The sequence below is a fragment of the Passer montanus genome, unplaced genomic scaffold, assembly GCF_014805655.1.
Source record: "Passer montanus isolate IOZ18808 unplaced genomic scaffold, ASM1480565v1 scaffold53, whole genome shotgun sequence".
In the NCBI taxonomy this organism is placed as follows: domain Eukaryota; kingdom Metazoa; phylum Chordata; class Aves; order Passeriformes; family Passeridae; genus Passer; species Passer montanus.
The window spans coordinates 5,468,795-5,485,043 of NW_024370263.1; the positions used below are offsets into that span (position 1 = coordinate 5,468,795).

The 16,249-nt window shown below is 40.6% G+C and overlaps 1 protein-coding gene across 5 annotated transcripts in view; it reads right to left on the reverse strand.

The window, feature by feature from the left end:
• Positions 1-52: 52 nt before the first annotated feature.
• Positions 53-16,249, reverse strand: part of KNTC1 (kinetochore associated 1) — a 31,323-nt gene continuing 15,126 nt past the window's right edge. For 3 of the 5 annotated variants that reach the window (XM_039724283.1, XM_039724284.1, XM_039724285.1), the window contains exons 37-64: positions 15,379-15,520; positions 14,880-14,936; positions 14,188-14,351; positions 13,617-13,724; positions 12,818-12,946; positions 12,109-12,225; positions 11,618-11,727; positions 11,224-11,434; positions 10,471-10,560; positions 10,104-10,275; positions 9,666-9,724; positions 9,309-9,525; positions 8,665-8,738; positions 7,571-7,781; positions 7,386-7,495; positions 6,971-7,020; positions 6,545-6,623; positions 5,901-6,019; positions 5,649-5,784; positions 5,283-5,378; positions 4,576-4,632; positions 4,195-4,249; positions 4,054-4,117; positions 3,416-3,545; positions 2,472-2,561; positions 1,791-1,936; positions 923-1,013; positions 53-690 (exon numbers count right to left, since the gene is read on the reverse strand). In XM_039724283.1, the coding sequence (XP_039580217.1) occupies positions 643-690; positions 923-1,013; positions 1,791-1,936; positions 2,472-2,561; positions 3,416-3,545; positions 4,054-4,117; positions 4,195-4,249; positions 4,576-4,632; positions 5,283-5,378; positions 5,649-5,784; positions 5,901-6,019; positions 6,545-6,623; positions 6,971-7,020; positions 7,386-7,495; positions 7,571-7,781; positions 8,665-8,738; positions 9,309-9,525; positions 9,666-9,724; positions 10,104-10,275; positions 10,471-10,560; positions 11,224-11,434; positions 11,618-11,727; positions 12,109-12,225; positions 12,818-12,946; positions 13,617-13,724; positions 14,188-14,351; positions 14,880-14,936; positions 15,379-15,520 (3,132 nt within the window). In that variant the 3' untranslated portion in view covers positions 53-642. Of the gene's footprint in view, positions 691-922; positions 1,014-1,790; positions 1,937-2,471; positions 2,562-3,415; positions 3,546-4,053; positions 4,118-4,194; positions 4,250-4,575; positions 4,633-5,282; positions 5,379-5,648; positions 5,785-5,900; positions 6,066-6,544; positions 6,624-6,970; positions 7,021-7,385; positions 7,496-7,570; positions 7,782-8,664; positions 8,739-9,308; positions 9,526-9,665; positions 9,725-10,103; positions 10,276-10,470; positions 10,561-11,223; positions 11,435-11,617; positions 11,728-12,108; positions 12,226-12,817; positions 12,947-13,616; positions 13,725-14,187; positions 14,352-14,879; positions 14,937-15,378; positions 15,521-16,249 lie in introns of those variants that run through there. The other 2 variants (XM_039724286.1, XM_039724287.1) reach the window with 2 other exon arrangements.

Consider the following 16,249-nt stretch of genomic DNA (forward strand, 5'->3'; position numbering starts at 1 on the left):
AGGTGAAAAGAAAACCTTGGCATGTGATTCAGGGAATTCCATTGACTGGAACATCCATTTATTGACAAACTCATAATTAAGAGGTTTATAGACTATTGTAAGGGGCCAAAATGGATGCATAAGTTTATTTATTTTTAATTTACACTGTGAAGCTAAAATTTACACGTTTATTTATACTGTAAGGCCAAAACTGATACATAAGTCTGTAAAGTTACACTTACAATTTGTCTACAAAGTATTTTACATGAACCACAGCCCCTGCAGTTTTATCAAAGCCTGTCCCAGTGGTGACAAGGTTCTGTTGCTGTGGATGACATCTCAGAGTGCCCCTGACAGCAGGCCTGAACGTGAGGGAATACAGAAGGAAAGGAAATAAGCTTTACTCCTTCCCAAAAGTTAAAGTGCTGAGTATGAACTGATGGCTCCAAACAGGAAATTCTGCTGTGAGCCTGAACTGCTTTTGTGGGGGTGGAGAATGGAGGAGAAGCAGCCTAGAACAGCTGGAAAAGCTGGAGAGGTTGTGGGTGCTCCTGGTAAAAGCTTTGGGGTTTTGGTCTGGTGTTCTCCTGAGCAGTACAAGAGTTGTGAATGCACAGCCCAACCTCCTGCCAGGAGAGGGAGGAGGGAAAAGGGGAAATCAATTTATGGCACTTCCAGGACACAGGACCCCTCTGATCCATTCAGGTACACCTGGAAGGTCAAAGAACAACATTAATAGGGCTTAGGAAAATGGGATGTGATCAGGACACAGATGTGGTTCAGGTAAAATGAATTATTTGAATGAATGAAGGGATATTTTGTTATATACAACACATGTTACAAAAGTAGATCAGCTAAAAAGTACTTTTGCAAGAAGTTGGGTGAAAGTCTGTAGAGAAAAAGGAGAAAATAGTGCCTGAGGTGCAGAGAAGGTTTGTTTTACCTGCAGAAGATGAGATGCTGGGACATCTGCCAGAGCAGGGTTTCCACATTTCTTTTGATACTCTTGAATCAGGGCTGTTGCATCATCAAGGCTGTAAGAGGCAAAAGTTGATCAACTTTGTCAAATGAAGCTCTCTAAAAAGCCAACAATTGAGACAACAGAAGGAAAAACCAAAGTGTGATCCCCTAGCTTTGAAGTCAGGTGGGCCCTGTCATTTCCCAGTAGAGAGAATGAGCCTGGCTTTTTCCTTGGGGCTGTTAATAAAATCAATAATAAAGAATTTAAGTGTTTCTTGGTTCCTGTGCCAGTCTGAGTGTGGCTCAGGGGCAGCAGTGCCCTGCAGTGCCCAGGCTGGGCTCTGAGTGTGCCCAGGTGTGAGAGGAGCCCAGGTGCTGTGAGTCCCCAGGGCAGTGGGGCCCCACCCAGCCCCTTTGGCATTTAAGTGGAGAACAAGAAGGGCTTTTAATCCTTGAAAATTCATGGCAAAACCACCAATTCCAAGTCTGCAGTACAGGCAGCTCCTTTATTTTTTTCTGAATGTTTTTATTGCTCAAGCTGTGACTCTGTGATGCCCCTGAGCTGGATTCACCTAAAGATAAGGGCAAGGTTTTGATTATTTCACTCTGGTTGCTTCTGTTTTAACTGCATTTGATCTGCTGCAAGTCCAGGCTTAACAATCTGTTACTTGGTCTTGAATGGCTGTAAAACTCTGTCCTAGTGAGGTGAAATTTATTAACTTAGCAATATTTAAAAATCCTTTGAGACTAAGTATTAGAAAACCTCCATGACTTCAAACAAAGGAAAATTAAATACAGGTGGGATTTATTCCTGCAATTGCTACCTGGTTTTTTACCATTTATTAACTTACCAGTTCTTTTTGGCAAAATAATCCACCAGCTCTTTTATTCTGTGGGTGTTTATCAGGTGTTGCTTTAACAGTGGATAATATTTGGTTTTCCAGAACTGTTCATAGAGCTTCTCATTGATGATACTGTCCAAAACCAAAGAGCTGATCTGTAGATTTAAGTGTTAGTAAAGAAAAGTGTTAATATTTTAGATAAAAGAGATTTTACTTTTGAATGGAAAGAACTCAATAGTTTTCATATTGGACTCTATAAAAATAAGTTGGTTATTTTTTTACATTTTATTTAAGTGCTGTGAAATGGCAGATTTTATGAAAACTGGTCCCAGAATCAGAGAGGCAAGTGAGTTAAATTTGTCCATGGGGAGGCAGCCAAGGCAAGGCAAAAGTGCAGTTTCCTAAACCCTTTGGCCTTTTAGCCTCAAATATTTATTTAGGAAAAACGAGGGGGTTCTGCTGCCCTCCAAACAGGGACAGCCCAGAATGTGGCACTGGGTATGCACAAGAAGTTTCTCAGTTCCACAACATAAATAAAAATGCATTTTATAAGTATTTTACATTTTTTGAGCATTCTAAGTCAGGTAAGGCTGGAGAAGATCAGAGGAGAGAGAAAAGATTCTGTGAACACTTTTCTATCAAAAAAAGCCCCCAAGTCAAAGGGAAGTGAAGTAAATTTGATTTATTTACCTGGGAAGCAAATGCTACCAGTTCTCCAGTGTCCATGTGTTCATCCAATTGTTGCAGCACAGTTTCTTTCTTACAGGTTGATAACAAACCCTTGTGAAAATAAGTTACAAAACATTATTATTCTGTGACTGATTAAAGCAGGAACACTCCCTTCAGAGCAAATACTTGATTCACTAAGAAATCTTTTGAAATTCTAGGTGCAAATACGGAATTGCCAAACCAGGATCTGTGTGCTTGGACTGAAAGTGTTGCTTTTAACTCTCTCAAATGGTGTTTTGCTGTAGCTGTCAGAGGAATTTTTTACTCATTGCCAGCAGGCTGAATGTCTTACACTACAGCTGTGATTTGGGGAAACCTTTCTGAGAGGAACTTTAATGACTGGAAGTCAGAGAATTTAAGGTGCCTTTACTGGTGACAAATATGGGAACAACCTCTAATGCTACATCTGGGAGAATAATGCAGAGCAGAAATTAATGGAAACAAATGAGAGGAGCAGGGGAGATGTCAAGGTTCATGGATGGTGAGGCTTTAAGGCAGAAGGTTTCTGTCAGAGCTGGTGCATATCAAACATCTTCCTTGGAAGCCAGGAGCTTTCAACTCAACACCCTTCCAAAGCAGGATTCAGTGCTTTTCTTACCCTGTGCTCTGGCTTGGGTTTTACTGGGTTTTTTCCCCATGTGCTTTATGGGTGGGATCTCATAAAACATCCTAAAATTCTCTAAAGGCAAAGTCAGATGACAAAGCTGCTGGGGATGACTGAAGTTTTAAAAGAAAAAGGAGGAAGTGTTCACATGATGCCTTTAGAAGCCTGAGGGTGGAGAAGTTGAGCATTTATCAGCAGGGATGTGTTGAAGTTAACTGGAATTCACCTCTGAGCTGCCCTGGTGAGCAGGACATGCTCAAGGACATTTCCCTTGCAGAGACAGGACACAAAACTGATTTACCTGAATTTGCTGCTCTCTCTTCTCAGAGTGAGGAGCGACCAAGAGGCAGCCCAGGGCAAAAGCTGGGAGGTCCAGCTGGGTGTATTGTTTAGCAATTCCAACAATATCCAGGTCAGCCAGGACAGGGCACCTTCAGGACACCAGGAGGGAAGTTCTCAGCTGTGATTTGTTTAACTGGAGGCTCAGTGCTGTCAGCAAAACTGCCCTGAGATTTGGAAGTCAGGGCAACACATTTCTACCTCACATTAATTCCAGAAATGGCCAAGCAAATTGAGGTTTCACTGAATACAAAGCCATGAGAATTTTCTAAAACCCCAAATCACACCTCCAGTTTCTCTAAACAGCCTGTTTTGGGGCCAGTTGTTGTCACCTGCCCAGAGAGAGCTTTGGCACAGATGTGTCTGCACAGTAGTGTAGCATCCCCCTCCAGTTAACCTTTAGGGTCCCTCCCAACCCAAACCTACTCTATTTCCCAACTAACTTTGGTTCAAGTCAGGCTCTCTGAGCTCTGGTGGGTCCTTACAGCAAGTCAGAGCATTGTGGTGACTGAAGCAAGGAAACAAAGTGCTTTTAACACTGCAGAGGCAGTGCAGCTCTGGCTCATGCCCAGAATGTTCCGAGCAGGGCTGGGAACTCACCTGAGCAGGAGCACAAAGCACTCCCTGCACTCCTGCAGCTGCCTGGCACTCGGTGGACACGAGGCTGAGAAAGAAAGGGAACAAGGTGTAGTAAATCTACAACCCAGTTACTCCAGGGCAGGGCAGGGAGCACAGCCCTACCTGTGAGGAAGGGGGACAGGACCACGCTGCGCCAGGCTCGGCTGAAGCTGGAAATCTGAGGGAACAAAGATTTTTTTCAAGTTCCAGCCAAAAGCAGGTGTAACCAAATGTGTTATAAGCAGAGACACCCCACTGCACCTGGAGGAAACCTGTCAATATTCCTGTTTAATTATCCTGAATTATTCCCTCGTGTTGCTTTCCTTAGCTCAGAGTCTAAGATTTAGGAATATTCTGATTGATTCTGTCCAATGTTTACTGATGTACTGCACTGTCATAGAAATAACAGCAATTCAAAAAGAATCTTTTCATGGCTGACACACAAACACGCCAAATTCCTGTGAAGAAAAGAACAAGATGAGGAGCCACACAATATTTGCTTACCTCCCACAATGAAGGAATCCCAGTAATTGCAACCAGAACTCTTCTCAGATACTGAGTCTGGAAGAAAGAAAAAAATCAAGTCCTTTGGTGTTTCTGAAGATTTGGCAATAATATGCAGAAAACTGTACATTATTGCCAAATTTAGCTTGCTTTGTCTGCAGGATGCAAACGTGGAGTTTCTCAAGGTACCTGTGTTCCTTTGACACTTATGGAAATTTGCTTTGTAAATTAAATTATCAACCACAGTGCCAGGTACATCTGTTACCTCCTCAGGCTGCAGCAACTTTACACAATGTTTGAAGTCACAGGCAATTAGGGTTCTGAATGGCAACAATCAGGATTTCCACCATCATAAATACATTTTAGGGCTCATGTATACACGTACACACATGGAAATACATGTATGCACAGTTTGTATACATTTGCACACAAGAATGTGCCTGTTATGTTACAAATTGATAGTAATATGAAGAAAAATTTCAATTTATTACCATAGGATTTATTCTGAAAGGCTTTTAAAAAAATTAAAGTATAACCAGTTAAGATCAAAATTCAAATTCCTGAAGTCTTCACCAGTTCAGAATCTCAGAGCTCAGAGTAACCATGGTTTATAGTTTCTGTATCTATCCTGTTCTTCACAAATCACTGGATAAGCCCAACCTTTTTCTCCCCTTGCTGCAGAGTTTTATCCTTAAAAAATTCCTTACCATATTGAAGCCCAGGAGTTTCTGTAGGAGGCCATTCCAGAGCTGGGGATCATAGACTTGGTATTCTAGACTCAGCTCTGCCACCAGCCTCACAGCCTGAAGGGGAGCCAAGGACATGGTGCATTTTAACAGAAATTCATCATCTTCAAACCTTTCCAAGCCACTTCCAAAATTATTGCACACATGGGAGGAACAAAACCTAAACCATCTAAATGTGGTATTTTATTTTCTAACTGTAGAAAGGGTAAAGCTTTTATCTGTCATTTCCAGGGTACATTGAAGTAAAATGTTTAGAAAAGCCTGTGCTTTGCAGAGGTGTAAATTCACAGTGTGTAACAAAATTTACAAAGGATTTAAAAATCCTACCCTGGGCTCATGGCTGTGGTTCTTCCATAGCCCTTTAATCATGCCTTCCTTAGGGCTCTTGTGGAATGATTCACAAGTGTATGGAATATTCAAGATCTCAAACTCTGCCAGATAAATGCAGCACTTCAGAAAATACCTGTGAAAATAAACCCCCCCAAGCAGGAGTTAAGTGATGTTTATATTTCAATCCACGTATCCAAGCTCAGGATAACACTGAAAAGTGCCATTTAATATGTAAAAAATTCCTCTTACTTGACTTTCTCAATGGGTTTCTTGAAGAGTGATTCCACAGTGGTGGTGTCAGCCAGGTAGAGCAAACACCTGAAGGCTCTGGTCCTGTGAGCAAACGTCAGCTGGGTGTCACCAAAGGGCTGAGGGGGAAACACAGTCCCAAAGTCACAACTGCAGGCTGAACAGCTAGAAAGGATCATCCCAGGTGTATAAAACACTGCAGTTTTCTAGATTTCAGACTGTTGATGCAGGCAAGGAAAATATTTGTGATATAAAGTAGCACAAATGTAATTAGGTGTGGGACAACTGGAGGTTAAGGCTCTGCTGAAACAATTTTAGCACTCTGCTTTCATTCCAGCCAAAGTGAGCCAATGTCTTACACCAGCTTAGGGCACACTCTGGCAAATGTTTCATGAAGTTGTTTCAGATAATATCAGCAATAGGTTCAGAAAACCCAGAGTTCAAGGGCTGCTCTTGAGACTTAATAGCAAAATTCAATGAAAATCACAGTTTTAACCCAAAGGTTGGTGAGGGGAGAAAAACACAGCTCATACAAATCAAACCATCCACAAGACAGGTGCAAAGGCCAAAAGTTGAAGCTCTTGCAGTAAAGCATTTGATTTTAATAAGAGACAAAAAGCTAAAACAAGAATCTAGCAACTCACAGATGTGGCAGATGTTGTAATTGCAAAAAGCATTCTTGAACTGTAATCCATAGGGCGAGACTGAAGTAGGTAAATAACCCTGCAAAAATGGGATTGTTTTTAATGCAGGTGCAGCTATTGAAATACAACACATCAACTGGCACTTAAATGTGAATATTTCACTGTCAAAAAGAGAGCAAGGATATGAAAAAGGAGGGGAAAACCTCCAAAAAGCTACTCTTAAAAACTTACAGATGTAAGTTACTGTCAGTGGGGTTTTGTGGTATAAATAAATATTGGATGATTCAAAAGTGATGTCAGCAGAAAGGAAAAATAAGAACAATGAGCTCTGAATCACACACCCACTGTCAAGTTTCTTGAAAAAGCCATTTTTAACTGGCTGGGTAGAAATAATTCAGCATACTACAGGTAAGAGGACACACACACCTTCGGAGCTCTTCATCCTCCTGTACATCTCCAAAGATTTCTTGGGTTTTCTTTAAAAAGAAATGAAAATTTAGATGAGTTTTCCACATTCTTTGGATAAATAGCTGGGTCATATCCCTTCATTAAAGCAGTGTTTGATGAGGCTGATGTATTCACAACTGCTTTACTCCTTCAGGCTGGCTGCACTAAAGGGAAGGCTTGAATCCACACAGAGAAAAGGAAAAACATTTCAAATCCTTCTCACCACAGACACTGCTGTGCTATTTTAGGGAAGTACTGAAATCTTAAATACATTCATGAGTACTACAGGCACTTTGTACAGAATAACCTCAGGTTTTGTGAGCCAGTGGAGGAAAAAAAAAGCCCATATTTTATATAAATAGGTAATTTCCCTTCAAATCCCAAAGTTTCTTACCCCTGGGGGTGGTGTGCTTGGACAGAGCCATTTGGCCAGCAGCTTGTCACAGATTTTGTTCATATCCAAATTATTAATCTCAGCAATCTCCTTTGCTGCCATGTGGATGTCTGCAGGAAGAGGTGCAATGTCATTTCCAAACCAGAGCTGGGGTTTTTAAAGAGCTTCTCTTTGCTCAGACTCACCTGGATAATCCCTGCCAGCTGGGTTTTGGAACCTCTGGTCTATGCTGTGGTGTTCATACAGTAACACAATCAGATTTGCTGGTTTCCCAATGGATTTTAGATGCTCCCCAGTGTTCAAGTTTTTTGTTATCAGGACATTTTCTGTTGCTGCTCTCTTGTACTGCAAGTGTAAGTTCCTCTGGAGGACTTCTGCTTTCTCATGTGGCTCACCCTTTAGCAAAACATCAGAGTTTTACATTAAAAAGCCTTTTTTACTCAAAAGCACAAGAAAAATAATCTTTTTACAGACTGGAAAGCAGGATCTGATTTTCAGAGGTGCCCCCACACCTGTACCCACAGGTATTTTTTTCTGCAGACAGAGAGGATTAACCACATTGCTCTAGCTAGGAAAGGTATTTGGAAAAAAATTGTAAATGTTTTGAAAGAGCCAAATAAAATATGTACAAGTAGGTAAAATGAAGAGATTTTGAGATAAAATGTAGAAGAAAAAAAGATTAATAACAAAATTTGTGGCTGCTTAAATTTCAGTTTAATTTTGGCATAATTCTCTCTGATCATGTGACTCAGTACAGAGAATTATTTAAGGTTCTTTGTGCCTCAACAACTCCATAGGAAGTTTGAGATTTATAATCAAAGCTGAGGTTCTTATTCACCTTTCCCTGTGAAAGGCAACCATGTGAAAACAAGCCTGAAAATCAAGTCAAAGCAGATTCTCTTTATACCTAACCCTGCAAACAGCTAAAGAGTCTTGGAACTGTAAGCAAAAATTAATAATGCTATTGATCAAAGCTGCATCAGATCCCACCTCGTTCTCCTGCAGCAAGAAAAATGCACACAACAGGAGAAGGAACAAATTATCCTTCCCTAAAACTGCTCATTTTTTGTCCAAGCTCCAAAACCACTAAGCCTGGACAATGTTCCAGGACAGAGGGGATTCTTCTGGGGGTCCCTTCCCCAAAAGTATTCCCATATCAGGGCTGGTTATGTACAATTTACACACCACTGCACAAAACACCAAAAATTAAAATACAAACATAAGGATTTTGTGATTTTTGTAATGACTTCACAACAATCTGGCAAGCAGTTTCCATTACCTTAGCTGTAGTACTGTTCAGCCACTTCTCAGCCAGGTAGAGACAGAATTTCAGTGCCTGGACATGGTCAGGACCTTTTTATAGATTAAAAAAAAAGGAAGGGAAATAAATAAATAAAGTTTTCATTAATCCTTCTTACACTATATACTATATCCACTTTATTTTGAAGAATTAAAAAAAAATTAGAAGCTATTTAAAATATTAGGAAAACTTTTGTGTCTAAAGAGCAAAAATATAGATTCAAAGAGCAGAGAAAGTGATTAAGTTGGGCTGAAATATTGATTCTTGGTGGAAAACTTGTCTGAAGATGGTGTGAACATGGAGAAACTTCTGGCAGGACAACAGGGCCAGTTTGGATGGGGCTTGGAGAAACCTGGTCTAGTGCAAGGTGTCCAGATTTGGGCTGGAAGGACCTTAAAGCCTTTCTCTGATTCTACAAAAATGGGGGAAAGGATTTGCTGGTGATGCTGTGATATCAAATGGGTGTTTTTCCAACCCCTTGTTCCAAAGTGGCTGCAGGACACAAATTCATGTTCATGCTCCAGCTCTGCTGGGTTTGTTCAGATCAGTGAGAAATGTTTGCTCCCACCCTCGCTCTGCTTGTCCCAAGCCTCCCATTCCTTCCCCTCCCATCTGCAACTCACCCGTGGGGAATTCCTGGGCAATCTTGTGAGCCATGGCCACAGCCCACTCTGGATTGACTATGGCCAGCAGATAGGAGTGAAGTGCCTGCACAGTTTTGATGGTTTCCTTGTTAACAATGGAGGTACAGCCGCTGCTTCTCATTTCAAATATTTTGGGTTTCAGTTTTTTTTCAAAGACATGTCGAACTGCAGACATGTGGAAGGTATCCAGGGAAACCTGGAAAAGTGATAAAGTAGATGAAGAGTTGTCAGAGCTTCTACAGCAAGGCCAACACCATGCAAAAGAAAAATGGAAACTTCTTTTCTTGGGGTGCAGGGAATAATATTGCAATCAATTCCTTCAAGCTGTTACTGTACCTTCATTAGTTTGGAAATCAGCAGAAGGGTTGGGAAGGTTTCCTCACTGAGCTCTGCAGCTGAAAAGGAAAAGTTGCCTGTGAGAGTCTCACAATGCACTGGCAGCTTCCTCTGTGAAATGAAGCACTTTGAGTTCATTGGGGATCTCCTTCTCCACTGGGAGAGAGAGGATCTGATCCTAATTATCCCCACTGGGCTGGGCAGGGCAATATGTGGATACATTTTGGAGGTCCTAGGAAAGAATTTGAGGACAAACCCTGCACTGTATTTATCATCTTAGCTCCTCTGGGCAGCAATTTGGGAGCACAAGAAGTGCTCTCAGAAGCAGCTGGGATGAAAACTGCATTAATGAAGAATTAGAGTTCATGTACAACAAAAACTGGGGCACTTTGAAGGTCAGAGATAGCACAGAAAGGGAACCTGAGATCCTGAACTCACAAATAATGTTCCAGAAACACTGGGCAGTCCTGAAGAACAGCAGGTGAAAGGGCAGCCTGGTGTGAGCAGCTGGAGACAGGGGAATCATCTGATCCAAAACATACTGGTGTTCTAGGTCCACTGGGGGAGAAATCCTGGTGTAAGATTTCAGATGTTTGAGGAGGCTCAAAGCCTTGGGGAAAAAAAGAAAAGAAATAAGAAAATAGAAACCCCTGAGAAATTACCAGAAATCACTTTTTTAAGGCTATTTTCTGAAGGAAAGATGTGTACATGGAATAATTAATTTCAGCAGTGCTGAATGGCTCCATCAGCAAACAGACAAAGCAGAACTGAGGTGCCAGTGGCAAGGTCACACATCTGGACACACCTGGCTCAGCTGGATGCTGGTGTTCTTCTCATCAGCACTTTGGATCACTCTCAGGACAATTTCCAGGGTTTCATAGTCATAAGGATCCAGCTGTTCAAAATAATCATCTGTTTTATAAGACCTGACATGATTTGTCTTACAAGAATACACAAGTATGTTGATTTTTTCCCAGTTTTAATACCAATTACTGTTTCTTCACTGTTATGTTGATACAAGCATCATGACATAATTCTCTAAAAGACTTTCTTATATCCTAAAGCCTAAAAAAAGGCATCAGAGTTTAGCAGAAAGACCAAACAATAGGTGCTGAAAACAAAATAAAACAAACCTCCAAACTCCCAAAAACTCACCTCACAAAAACCTCAACCCCCCAAAATACAAAATCAAACCCCAACCAAACAAAAACAGCCCCAATATATTATTTTATCCCCCATCTACTTTTAATGTAGAACTCTTCCAGTATATTTAGAAATTACTTTTTTTTTTTATTTTCTGGCTGGTCAGTTTTTAAGGGAAGTGGGGATGAAAGACTCCTGCCTCTCTTTTGATAAAATTAGATATGTGGCTGTCATTTCTTTTGTAGAGAAGCAAAAAACTTGAACATTTACAAGGTTTAAGAAAATTTGGAAATAAAAAACGCCTTTTCAGTTTCTGTGGAATTATTCCTCTGTCATTTAAGTGACATGCAGCAATTATTAGGTGTAGATTCCAGGGATGTGGCTGTATTGGTTTTTTTATTTTATTTTTTTTTACCTTGTACAATATTCCACTGAGGCTCATGACCAGGTCTTTGGTGCTGTTCAGCAGAGGGATTATTTTTAGTGCTCTAGCCAGCAATGTGGAATGAGGTTGCCTCTCACTGCTTTCTGCAGAGTCACCTTCACCATCATTAGTGTTGGAATTCTGGAGCAGAAGGCTTTCAATGCAGAGCTGCAGTGCAGCATCACTGTCCAGCATGAAAGTGCTGGGAAAGAACACAAAGTGATTCACTCTGGGAGCTTTGGAAATCAAGCAGCTTCTTTCCTTATAAATAAATTAATCAAGGCAGAATGTATTCTGAATGGCATTTTTTTAAAAAGGAGAAGAGTTTGCATTTTCTATTCATTAGGATTTATTTAAAGCTAACTAGATTTCATGGAATCAGTACCTGCAGTAATTCAAGATGAGAGCTGTGTCCACCTCTGGGCTTTGTACCAGCACTCTTATGAGTTCTTTCTTCCTTACTGGTGGCTGTCTAAACACATTCTCAAAGGAAATCTGCAGATAAAAACACATTCATCTGCTCAAGAGAGTCTTTTAGACAATACCAAAATTAATTCCTTGTACAGTGAAGCTTTGACTTCTTTTAGTTTCAATCCAGACACTTTCAGAGCAGGAGAAAGCAGTGGATTTGATTATCCCAGGTCAAATAATACTTAAGAACTTAAATCTTCTTTTGCAGCCTCCTCAATTACTGCATTTCCATTTTTGATGTTTATTTATGCAGACAAGCAGAATGAAAAATCAAAACCCACATCCCAACTTTGCTTACATTTGAATGGGAAATCTGCCTAAAAACTCACACATCCCAGATTATATTGATATTGTTAACTGATTAGTTAATAAACCCCTAAAATAAGTAAATAAATAAAAACTTACACCAAATTTACCAAGCTGGATGCCCCATTCTGCATCAATAACCAATTCCTGGAATTTTCTCTTTTCTTCTGCTTCACCATATTGGTCAGCAAGCTCTGCTCCCACCAGAGCTACTCCCTAGAAGGAAGGAGAAAGGAAATGAATACAAGCCTAAGAAATAATCTGAAAATTGGGAATCCTGAGATCTGAATCCTTAGAGGAACTTCAAACAACTCATAAATGATCACACAAGTGTGTAAAATGAAAACAAACCTCGGAGAAGGTGTCAGGACTGCCTCACCTCCTGAGCTGGCAGCTCAAAGCTGCTTTAAAGTTTACTTTCTCTAAAATATTTTCCTAACATTATAGAAAGTAATTCAAAAGGTATTTTTTAGGCATTTTTTCAGAATTTGCATTACTCTCCCTCCCCATTTCTTTACTTCTCATCTTCCTTTATAGTTAAATAATGTATTCACTCATTCCATTCTTGAGAACTGCTGCCAGAGAACAACTTATCCAAAATATAACGTAGATATCAATTATGATGATATAAAAATAAAATAAGTACTTTCAAGCCTTGGAATAAGTCATGATGAGGTTGAAAATCACATTAATGTTGACAGCAACTTCTCACTGTGGTAGAGAGGCAGCTCCTCTCCCAGGGCCCTACATGAAGGATCTCTTTAACATTCTCTGTTTGCTGAAGGAACTCAAGGCCTTGGGAATTTACCAAAATTTTTCTGTAATTCTGCCATGAGTTGTTTATGACCTCCCACAGCTTTTTGAACGTTTCTTCCTTGGGCAAAACAGTGCAGTAGCCCAGGGCCAGGCTCTGATCGATGACATGAGAGTTGAACACCTGTGGTTTGGGAGAAAAAATGATAAACTTTAGGAATTTATTTAATTTCTTTAATAGGTCTCTTTGTATCAGGTGCAACACAGGAAAAATACTCCAGGATTTAGATATGTGTTGGGTCTTTAAGTTAGGGAGGAAAAAGAATAAAAATACATTTCAGGATTTAAAATTTAACATCTCAATATCCTGAAGCCAGTCTGAAAGTGACTCCCCTTAGTCTAAGTTGCCTTAGAAGATGGTAAATTGCAGGTTTTGCACAGAGCTTTTTAAAACCTCCCCCCACCTAGGAAAACTACCAATCTAAAACAAATCCAGGATTTCAAATGAGACAGAAAATAGCTACAGACCCTAAAGGCCATTGCAATCATTTGGCACCCTAAAGGATCCCCCAAAGGTGGGGAACTGTCCAGAACCTTCCAAGCAGAGCAAATTGAGCAGGAACAAAGAGCCACAGCTCCAAAGACTCTTTGGAAAAGGCTGCTCAGGGAGGTGGTTGAGACACCACTGCTGAAGGTGTTTGAAGATGTGGAGATGTGCTCAGGACATGCTTTGGGGTGGGCTTGGCTTCAGTTTAATGGTAGGATCTCGAGGGTCTTTTCCCAATGAAACAATTCCATGTGGCTGCCAGGTGGAGCAGAAGGAAGTTCCCTCACCCCTTCCAGGGGGTTCTTACCTTGTGTAATAAGCTCAGGACACAGGTCTTGATTACTGAACTGCTCTTCTCTTTCATAGCTAAGAGGAAGCTTCTGGTTTCTGTGAGTAGCAGGTCATTGTCATGTGGCTGTTATGGAGAAAACAGCACCTAATTAAAAAGAAATTCTAATTCTTCAACTTCTTGTCATTTACAGCATAGTAGGAGATGCCATAGTGACTGTATTTTCAGATTTATTTAAGGTCTTACAAAGATTTCTTCTAGATAGAAAAAGGATTTCTGTTTCCAAGTGCTTTTGAACTGAGAAACGTTTCTTGAATATTCTACTTGGGACTTTTCCCATACTAAAACAACATGAAAAAACAGAGTAAACCATTATTAACACCCATTCTAGCCTCTGCAGGAAAGTCAGGAATAAAAGCTCAGTTCTGAACACACTTTGCAAAGGGAGAGGACTGTGAAAAACAGGGAAGACACCACCAGCTCCTTTCACAAACTCACTCAACAGTACTAACAAAAGGCCACGGTGAGAGCCTCAGAGATTTAATTCTCTAAACCCTTAGAGAAGTGCTCTGAACTTGCCACAAGTCACCTTTTGACTCGGGGACAGTCCCAGGGTGTTTGAGACGCCGTGCTGCAGGCAGGAGCCAAAGGCACAGACTGTGAGCTGCAGGGCCAGCTGGAACTGGCTGCACTCCTGCAGGTTCTGCACTGCTGCAAAGAAGGGAGAGCCAACAGGCAGCAGGAAGTTGTGTCCTGTGAAATATTGCAAAAACAAAGTCATTATGGAGCATATTGTTCTTGGAGTTAATATCAGAGCAGTTTCTTTTTATCTTCATTAGAGTTATGACTCAGGATTTGCCTTAGTTCCCTTTAAAACCTAAAATTCTCAGGGCTTTTAAATTAATACAGATCCCCATTTTAGTCCAAAAGCCACAAGTTTTGACCAGAAGTTGTCTTCTTGGACAGGCCTTAATGACCTTCATTCACAGTGGTAAAACTGTCCTGAAGAACAGGTTTTGAGATGCTCAAAAATCCCATGGTGGAATGGTGATTAGCACCCAAACTGGTGACTTCTTGCTCAACCAAACCACCCCCTAAAATATGGCTTTACGTGGAACATTGAGGCACCTGTGAAAACCCCCTACGAGTCAGTCATGCTTGTGTAGGGTGAATTTAAAGCTCATGTTTTCTAGGGGTTTGGTCAGGGATCTGCCCTCATGCCCCTGGAATCGGGTGAATGGAATTTTTAAGGTCCTTTCCCACCCAAGCAGGGTGTGATACCTTCCATGAACGTTCTGTGGGCCAGGCTTTGAGACTCCAGGGGGTACAGCTTGTCCTCTGAAAGACAGAAAATGCTCATCAGCAGCATGCCAGGAACTCAGCAACACCAGCAAGTCTGGGAGAACCCTAAAAATACCACAGGACAGGACACAAAATAGAGACGTGAACCCCAAGAGCCATTTGCTGCTATTTTTAACTGTGCCTGCTCAGAATTTATTTTCCAGGAGGGAATATCTTTCAGACTCACAAAGGAATCCAACAGTTTTCAGTAACTACTTTGTATGTAAAGCCCTTGGATGAGACCATCTGTGGAAATAAGAACTGAACCCAAAGTCACCTTTCCATTCTACATCCCCTGATGGGTATTTCTGCTTTGAGTTTGTCTAACTGACTTTTCTGAGGTAATAATTTCCACACAAGAATTATTTGTATTTCTAGATAAAGATCAGTAAGAAACACAGATTTTATGTTGTGTCAATGCTGAGGAGAACAAGCTTACTACAAACAGGCAGAACAGCAGAGGTGAGCTCATATGCCACTGGAAGAGATGTCTGAGGTTCAAGGACTATCCCATCTTCTTTAAAGAAATCATCATAAGTCCACTCTTTGTAAGGATCTTTATCTCCTCCAGAAGATGTTGTCTAAGTAAGAACATTGTCAAAAGTAAACACAATAAAAGGCAGAGTTAATGAGTCCACTCAGAGATTTCTGGTTTGGAATACAGGAATAGAACATGATGTTCTGTTTGAAAGTAGTAATTCTGTCCAGTGGCAATAAATCCATTTCCTACCTAGAGTGGCCATATTTGTCTTTCATGTTGCAGTTGTTTAGCTGTACAGCCAAAATGTACTCCTATTCAATTTAATGGAGGCTTTCATAAACATTCTTGGCCAAATATTATAAGCAAACATTTTGCAAATGGACCATTTTCTAGAAAAATAATATTTTGTGGATAAACAAGCCCAGCCACTCTGCTCTACTCCACTCCAGCTGTGAGAGCCCATTCATTTCAAGTAGCCTAAAGCACTGCTTGACCTAAACAGAAAACAAAGCTGCAATTCAAGAACTTGATCATCTTAAAGTTTTACAGAACTCTTGGGAAAGCTTTCACATAGTACATTCATTTAAAAACCAAACCCTCCCTTTTCTGCAGCTCTCTGCCAGTGCTGGCAGAAGCTGCTTGATAAAATCACTATTTTCAGCAGGAGTTATTGTACTGAAATGTAAGTGGAGAATGCTACTTGTGCTTGTCCCACAGCTGCATTGGGTTTAGAGCTCAAATCAGTTCATTCTTTAAGCTGAAGAACATACAAATTCTAGGAAATGTTTATTTGAGATTTTTTTTGTTGTTGGCTTTTTGATTAAAGAGT